Raw genomic sequence first — 9,212 nt, 5'->3', positions numbered from 1 at the left:
GTCCTGGCAGGAGATGTACCTGAAGCTGCAGGATGCCCAAGCACAGAGACTCCAAGCTCTGATGACCAGGATCCGATTGGCAGGGGGGAATGGGCCCCCAGGCCACCAGACCAAGCTGATCCCCTTCAGCACTGTGTCCTCCAGGAGGCAGGAGGAGAACGTTGGATTTGGAGGACCAGAGAGAAGTGGAGGGGGACAAGGAGGAAGAGGAGGAGGGGTAGGAGCAGAAGGAGAAGCAGGAGGAGGAGCAGGAGGAGTAAGAGGAAGAGGAGGAGGAGCTAGAGGAGGAGGAACAGGAGAAGGAACTGGAGAAGGAAGAAGAGGAGGAGCAAGAGCAGGAGAAAGAACTGGAGAAGGAGGAGCAAGGGGAGTAAGAAGAAGAGCAGGAGAATGAAGAGGAGGCAGACAAGAAAGAGCAGGAGGAAGAAGAGAAATACAAAGAGCAAGAGAAGGAATAGGAGCAGGAAAAATACCAAGAAGAGTAGGAGGAGGAGAAGGAAATGGAGGAGGAGAGGGGAGAGGAGCAGGAGAGGGAAGAGGAGGAGTAGGAGGAGGAAGAGCAGGAGAAGGAGGAGGAGGAAGAACAGCAGGAAAAGGAAGAGTGGGAGAAGGAGGAGGAGCAGAAGAAAGAGGAGGAGGAAGAACAGCAGGAGAATGAAGAGCAGGAGGAGGAGGAGGAGGAAGCAGAGCAGCATCATGAGCAGCAGCAGTGGCAGCAGTGGCAGGGCAGTGGTAGCAGTCTCAGCAACACCCAGGCTCCAAGGATCAGAGCACCCCACAGGGGACGGGATCAGCCCCTGTGGTCATGGCAGTGGCAGCAGGGCACGCTTCATGGCTCCTGTTAGGCAGCCCAATCCCGGTGCCGGTCCAGTCCTCATCCTGCCAGGCCTCCGCTGAGGGCAGCACTCAACACCCAGAAATCCACAGCCCAGAAAATTGCCCCTCTGATGGCCAAGACCATGCAAGATTACAAGAATGATGAGTTACTATTCATATTTATTTATTTTATTACTTGTAGCAAGGCAGAAAATAGCTCTTTTGCATGCTTCTATAGATCATCAATGGCTACTTTGAGAATCTATAATCTAATACAATGGAGGATTCAGAAGAAATGGATTCCTAGAATAAAATGAATAATCAAAGTTGATACAAGAAGGTCTAAATTTCCTATATAAATAATCTAATATAAATAATGAAATCAAAGAAATAATTAAAAAACTACGAACAAATAAAAGTCCAGATTGTGATGCATTCACTGATGAATTTTACAAGAACTTCAATGAAGATATAATGCTTATACTCCTCAAAATTTTTAAAGAAATTGAAAGGGAAGGAATACTCCCAATGCCATTCCTAAAACTTACCATTATCCTAACTCCAAAACCCAAAATACCCAGCAAAGGGTACTATAGGCTAATCTGTTTAATCTGTATAGATACAAATATCCTCAGTAATTTTCTGTCAAATAGAATACAACGAATCAAAGAAAAGGTAACACATCATGGCCAAGTAGATTAATTCCTGGAATGCAGGGATGGTTTAACTTATGCAAACCAGTAAATTAATATACCACATAAACAGAAGTGAGGACAAAAATCACATAATCATCTCAATAGATGCAGAAATAGGCTTTGACAACATCCACAATGTATTGCTTTTTTTTGGGGGGGGGTACCAGGGATCGAACTCAGGTCCTTGTGCTTGTGGGCAGGTAGCAGAACCACTGAGCTAAATCCCTGGCTCTACAGTATATTCATTATAAAAAAAAAAAACTTGAGGAAGTAGGCAAAGAAGGACTTTATCTCAAAGTGATAAAAGCCATTTATGACAAATCAACAATCAAATTCATGTTTAAAAGGGAGAAATTGAAAGATTGCTCTCTAAAATAAAAAAACAATACAAAGATGTCTCTCTAATTAGTTCTGCTCAATAGAGCAATAAGCTAGTAGAAAGAAATAAAGGGATATGTACAGAAAAGGAAAAATTCAAATTATCTTTATTTGCAGGTAATGTGATCCACTCCGTGAAAGACAAAAAATTCCACCGAAAGATGTCTAGAACTAATAACCAAATTCAGTACCATTGCAAGATACAAAGTCAGCACACAAAACCAATAGTATTGCTGTACACCAATAATAAAATCACTGAGAAAGAAATTAAGGAAACAGTATCATTCACAATATCATGATGAAAAATTAAATTCTTAGGAATTATCTTAAACAATAGGGTGTAAAATTACTACAGCAAAAAGAACAGTAATGTGAAAAATATCAAAGAGACTCTAAGAAAATACAAAGGTACCGCCTGTTTCTGGGTATTCAGAACTGATACATTTTAAATGCTCATACTTCCAGAACTGATGTACAGATTAACACAACACCAATCAAAATACCAATAGTATTCCTCACAGAAATAGAGAAAACAATGCTAAAATTCATCTGGAACAGATGAGACATAAAATAGTAATCCTGGACAAGAAGAGCAAGGTGGGAGGAATCACAGTCCTGGACTTCAAGTTATGCTACAAAGGTACAGTGAGAAAGTACAGTGTGGTATTGGCAAAAGAAAAACAAAACAAATAAACAAAAACAGACATATGGATCCATGAAAAAAATAGATTGCAGAAAAAACTACAGGTATCCTCAGTTACCTGATCTTTCACAAGGGATCCAAAACTTTAATAAATGGTAATTGTAAAATTGGTTACCCACATGCAGAAGGTTGAACCAAGACCCATATCTCTCACCACGTACAAAACTAAAATAAAAATGGATCAAAGATCCAAACATTAAAACAGAAACAATCTGCTGGAAGATAAAATAGGTAAAACTCTTGAAGAAAAAGGCATAGGCCCATATTTTCTGAACAGAACTCCGGTTGCATAGAAAATAATAGTGAAAATCAACAAATGGGATGATATCCATATAGGAAAGGAATCAAGAACCAGAGGGAATGGGATAGGAAGGGAAGGAAATGAGATAAAAAGAGGAAATTTTGATTTTTGTATATGAGCATCATATTCCCACAGTGAGTAAAATCATTCCGCACTACAAATATGTACCAATACAAAAAATCAAATAAAAGAATTTTTATGTTACTAATCTCAGGGAAATATTCATAAAATATCTAAATACAGTAGATCTCTTTTAATTATCAAATGTTTTATAAGTAGATGTTGAAGTGATAGGTTTTAAAATTGTGTTCTTACTGCTACTTATAATTGTTTAGGAAAACATATAAACAGCTAAGGATTGTAGTACTCATTTTCATATGAGAGATCAGAGTGGAAATCCTTGTTGGAGAAAGGAATAGTACATTTCCTGGAGTTATAGGGATTGTGTCCCCAACACAAGATATGCCTTTGGTGATGCAAAAGACCTACTTAAGACATGTTTCTCAGTGTCAAACTTTGTACATAACTAGCTCAAGGCTGAGGTTACATGTTAGTGTTTTGCATCACTGAGGCCAGAATAGTCCATGGAAAAGAAGTAATAAGACTGATTTACCTGATTTTTAATTTGGCATCCTGGGACCAGAAAATCTGCAAAAAAAATTACTTTGTGGAGAGGAAATTCCATAGGGAAATTATGTGCTCAAGGATGGAATAACAAGGCAGCAATGTACCTAGAGAACACACACACAAAGACCTGTAAATATCTTCCTTCCCTAGGCCTTTGGTGCATGAAGCATTTGCCTGGGAAGGATGTGGTCATTTACTCTGGATTCTGGTCTCTGACTCAAGTACTAGAGTTGGACCTCTTCCTCCTGTTGTTTGGGCAGCATATCTTCACTCTCCAAGTAAACTAACTGAGGCAGAATTTGGACAAACACACAGAGACTTCCTTTCACAAAACCCATCCAGGTGAGTCCTTCAGCCCAGCAGGTGCGGCAGGAAAGCTGAGACTGGAAGACAAAAAAATTTTAACTGAGGTACTGAGAGCCAGCTAACCCTAGCCTAGAATTTAGATACTGCTTTGCTTGTTTACTTACTTGTTTGATTAATACATTGATATAAGTATTTACCTTTCTGAAAAGAGAAATACGAAAGCCAGCAAAGTAGGGTTCAGTGTAGACACTTAAGTGATGACAGAAGCAGCTCAGGTAGAACAGGGATTGAGAAGTTTAAAATTATTTCATTATAGATAGAGCATATACCTAAGGACTTCTGCAATTAACCAGGTGGAACAGAAAAATGACACATTAACCTGGAGGGCCACAGGCTGAAGTGAGTTCATTTCTTGGGAATATCATTTTGATTTGCTTTTTATTGTCTATTATCCATTTTCTATGTTTGTCCACATTTCAATGGAAATTTCCAGTTTACTTTTCCCTCTATTTACTTTTGGAATATTTTTGCCCCTAGAATTTTAAAATTACATTTAGTAAAATATTTTATTTTCTTACCTCCAAGTTTCTTGCCTTATACAAGACAAGTTTTCTCACACATAAGCTTTACATAATTTTTAATGTTCCTCTAAGTGATACTGTTTGCTTTCATAATAAAGTGCTTAATTTTTCAGATTTGACATAAGGTATTTTAGCTAGTGTATCAATTAATTTCCCTTCTGCAGGTAGTCATTTATGCCAGCTTTTCTTTTCCATTCAGGCTTTTTCACCTAAATGGAAATATATCCTTGTCTTTTATTACATATCCATATATACTGATGTGTAATTCCTGATTCATTCAAAAAATTCAAACAGCATATACTTTGGGCCACAACATTCAAAGAAAATTGTTTATGAAACATTTTTATATGTACATCTTTGCCACTTTATTATTCAATTTAGATAACATAGAATGATTTGTTTTATATAACTTCTTTCACTTAGTACTTGATGCTTTTTTCGATCTTTTAATAGAGTTATTCTGAAACAACTTATTTCAACCTGTTTTACTCCCTTGCCCAATTATTTCACAATTTCTTCTTTTGTTTAACTTCATTCTGTGTCACAAGGACATACTCACATATTGCCATTAGAATAGAAAACTAAACAAAGAACATAACCCCTGTTCATTTGGACCTTGCTTCATAATGTCAAGGCGCACTATAGTGTAATGGACATGCATGCCATGTAATGCTCTCAGGGATCAGCTCTATTCAGGACTTTATTCAGCATGAAATGTCAGACTTGTAGGGTTTTAGTGAATATAGTCTGAAGAGGCTTGACTTGTGGATGTCGGATAAAGATCACAACCAGGTGTGCATTGCCCATGCAATTTCCCCAAAACGTTTTAAATCAGAAAGCCTAAGAATAACACAACACATCACACACAAAAACAACTGAAAAAAAGGCTTGCTTCATCTGCTTTCATCTTAGATAAACCAATTGGATTATTTTTTTATTCTGGTCAATTCCCCAGAAAGACAAATGCCAATTTGCTATACTGTGGAAACTCATGAGGGATTGGATGGATGAGGAAATATTGATCAGTTTTAGAAGTACAGTTAGGTGGGTAAAATAAGTTTAGGTGATGACTATCACACAGTAGTGTGAATATAGTTAACAGTGATGTATAATAAATTTCAAAATATACAAGTGAACTTTAAAGGCTTTTATTACAATGAAAAATGTTAAAAATAATGGGTGTATGAACTATCTTGATTTGATATTTACTCAATGTGTACAGTTTTTAAGATATCATATATTGCTTCATAAATGTGTTCCATTGTTAACTGAATAAAAAAGCAAAACTCCCAATTACTTCAAGCCATGTTGCGTGGTACAACAATAATTCTCTAATGTTTCATATACTCAAATTGTGTTGTTCTTTGTAGAGTTCCTTTTTGATCCCTTGGTTAGTTCTTCTTTAGTGGACTTTTTCTAAACTTTATGGTTAGTAATCTGTATGTGTCTTGGTACCAAAAAGACATCATTACATTTTTCTTTTGATAAACTTATATTTGCTCATATTTATAATTTTTGGATATCCTGCAGAAGATATAAAGTTAGAACACACTTACAAACAAGCTTGTACTTTCTTACAATCTTGGCCCCTTAGAACCATTCAGTTCCCCTTAGAACCTCTCTCCACGTGCACTGAAGGTTGTTGTATTTAAACATGGGGTGGAAATATTACTAATAAAATTGAGACCCCCTATGATATATGTATGATACTTATGAACAGGAATTTCTGGGCACAATTCAAACAAAAATTCAGATTAAATAATTTGATATTGATACATTTCCTGGTATCCATTCTTTTTAAATATTGTGAGTTAAATTGAGGACAGAGTGTTAACATGGACGAGGAGACTGTGGATTGTGATACATTCTTAAGCAGGCTTTGTGTATCTGTGTGTGCATGTGTACACTTGTGCATTTGAGCTTGTGTATCTGTTTGCCTTTATAAGAGAGAGCAAGCTTCAGAGTAACAGGAACTGGGATCAATACATTGTAAAATGTAATTCATAATACAGAAGCCAGATCATAAAACAACAAGTTGACATAAACAGGAATGATTTTCAATTCTCACAGGTCCTTGAAGTCCGCTTAAAATGGCAAATGCAATAACATCTGGACAGGGAGGCTTTTTGTTTATTGACTCTTCTGCAGCAATGAGGCCATTTTATTTTTTATTCAAATACCATCCCATATCATTATCTTTCTTGCTTACACTTCTTGTTATGTTGGCTCCTTGTTAACCTTGAACACCCAAAACAAGTACCTTTCTCAGGACGTTTGCAGTGGCCCTTTCCCCTGCCTGCTGCAACCTTCTGGAAATGATTTTGTGGATCCTTCTTTCTTCTTAAGAAGGTTTCTTTTCAAGTGTCACCTATCTGCCTGTCTTACCTAAGCAACTAGTACAAAATAAGACCCATTATGCACATTTTTCTTTTTAACTGCTTTTTTCCCCTTCATATTACCTGCCACTATATTATATGATTATTCCTTTCTTTAACTGTATTTTCTTCAATTTTCATGTATTACTTCTTTGTTTGATTTTAGGGACATTCAGTTTTTTAATACTTATCAGTTATCTGTAGACAATGCCCAAAACTTGGCCATCACTGAATTATTCTCCTCAAAGTCATGAAGAAATTTGAATTTTTAATATAGACTATCTTGTAAAAAGATAAGAGTGAGACAAGAATTCCAAATCAGTCATGTCAAGGGGATCCCATTAAGTGGAACTGATTTATAAACAAAATGTAGCATTTAGAGTCTGGACAAGAGAACATGAATGGTAGCTTTACTGTCAGATTAATACTCCATAATTGTGTCATGTTATTTTTCTTTTAGTCACACCAACTAGATGGAACCACATAATGAAACGCAGACTTCCCAATTTCTTCTTCTGGGAATTTCAGAGGACTCCAGCTTGCAACCCTTCCTCTTTGGACTCTTCCTGTCCATGTACCTGGTCACTGTGCTTGGAAACCTGCTCATCATTCTGGCCACAATCTCAGACTCCCACTTGCACACACCTATGTACTTGTTCCTCTCTAACCTGTCCTTTGCAGACATCTGTTTCACATCTACCAGCATCCCAAAGATGCTGGTAAACATTCAGACACAAAGCAAGGTCATCACCTATGAAGGCTGCATCACTCAAGTATACTTTTTTATAGTCTTTGGGGTTTTGGACAATTTCATCTTAGCTGTGATGGCCTATGACCGCTTTGTTGCCATCTGTCATCCCCTGCAGTACATGGTCATCATGAACCTCAGGCTCTGTGGATATCTGGTACTGGGGTCCTGGATCACAACTGCCTTAAACTCCTTGTTACAAACCTTAACAGCATTAAGGCTATCCTTCTGTACAGACTTGGAAATCCCACACTTTGTATGTGAACTTAATCAGTTGGTCCTGCTCGCCTGTTCTGACACCTTTGTTAATGACATGGTGATGTATTTTGCAGCTGTGCTGTTGGGTGGTGGTCCCCTTGCTGGTATTCTTTACTCTTATGCTAAGATAGTTTCAGCCATTCGTGCAATCTCATCAACTCAAGGGAAGTACAAAGCATTTTCCACCTGTGCATCTCATCTCTCTGTTGTCTCCTTATTTTATTGTACACTCCTGGGTGTTTACCTTAGTTCTTCTGTTACCCAAAACTCACACTCAACTGCAAGAGCTTCAGTAATGTATAGCGTGGTGACTCCCATGCTAAACCCATGCATCTATAGTCTGAGGAATAAGGATATAAGGGGAGCTCTGAGAAGACTCTTCAGAGTGAAGCCATAAAAGAGTCATATTTAAGAAGTGCCTGTGGTCATGGGACTCTAAGCTGCAGGTTCAGACGTTGTATTTAATTAGACTATGAAATAGAACCTTCTGTTACCATTTATTTCCAGAAGTTCTGATTTGTTTTCAATTGGCTTGTGGAATTTAATGTCATTATAAAGCTATCAGCTTTGTCTGGTATCTAACCTCATTTTTAAGCTTTCTGCTTCCCCTAGAACATAATATTTTCCTACCTGATCTTTCTATTTCCTCAGTGATTTTACTAGGATCAGAAATGATTTGAAGATTGCCATTAATCTCATAGAATGATGAATTTGTTACTCCTATGGAATAGCAAATGTAGGTGACTGAAATTTTTTATATAATTTTATTACAGAAGAAATTCTGTAAAAATTTTTAATTTTCTGTCCATTGCTCCTTTTTATATAGCTATAATTAGTGTTTTTCTTTATAAAGTAAATGTCAGTATATGTGTGGTTTCATATTTGATTATTGGATTTTATTATTTACTTAAGGACACAATTTTCTTTTCAGCACAGTTTTCACAGTGCCTCATATTCCTTGGCACAATATGAAAAGGAAGAGAATAGTTTAGAAAGAAGGAAAGAAGTAAAGAGAGGCAACAGCAAATGAAGAAATGAGATTGACTTTCTTATTATTTTTATATCCGGACTTGTGAGCTAGTGGAGATATGGTTTGTGAAATTATTTTGGTGTGAAGAAAAAGAAAGAAGGTAATTAAAATCAGGGATTGAGACAAGCTATGGTTGCATCAGAATCAATATGTTGATAGAAACCTTATATTTGATTACTCTAAATACATTACTTTGTGAGGTTTGACTTGACATGTCTGTAAAAGATACTATTTAAACTAAAGGACTAAATAATTATGTTTTTTCATTTTCACATATACAGCCACCACCCATATACTTTACAGATGAAAAGAGAAAAAGGAAAGAAAGAATATGTATAGAGAAAAGAAAAAATCCAGCCACACACATATGAACACACAAAATTTAAGGAGACTT

The 9,212-nt window shown here is 36.7% G+C and overlaps 1 protein-coding gene across 1 annotated transcript; it reads left to right on the top strand.

Annotated features, from left to right (window-relative positions):
• Positions 1–7,216: 7,216 nt before the first annotated feature.
• On the top strand, positions 7,217–8,223 carry LOC101696912 (olfactory receptor 7A40). The gene has a single exon (XM_087210204.1). It carries the CDS (start codon positions 7,256–7,258, stop codon positions 8,183–8,185), a length of 930 nt encoding a protein of 309 aa, XP_087066330.1. The 5' UTR covers positions 7,217–7,255; the 3' UTR covers positions 8,186–8,223.
• The last annotated feature ends 989 nt before the right edge of the window (positions 8,224–9,212 follow it).

Source organism: Heterocephalus glaber, unplaced genomic scaffold (assembly GCF_053883595.1).
Source record: "Heterocephalus glaber isolate CG9 unplaced genomic scaffold, H.glaber_assembly_v1.0 deba00001126, whole genome shotgun sequence".
Taxonomy (NCBI): domain Eukaryota; kingdom Metazoa; phylum Chordata; class Mammalia; order Rodentia; family Bathyergidae; genus Heterocephalus; species Heterocephalus glaber.
The sequence above is the reverse complement of the archived record's forward strand: the minus strand, read 5'-3'. Positions and strand labels throughout refer to the sequence as shown.

Bases quoted from the DNA above. Each gene is read 5' to 3' on its own strand.
- LOC101696912 (XM_087210204.1), top strand. From the start codon at position 7,256: ATGGAACCACATAATGAAACGCAGACTTCCCAATTTCTTCTTCTGGGA.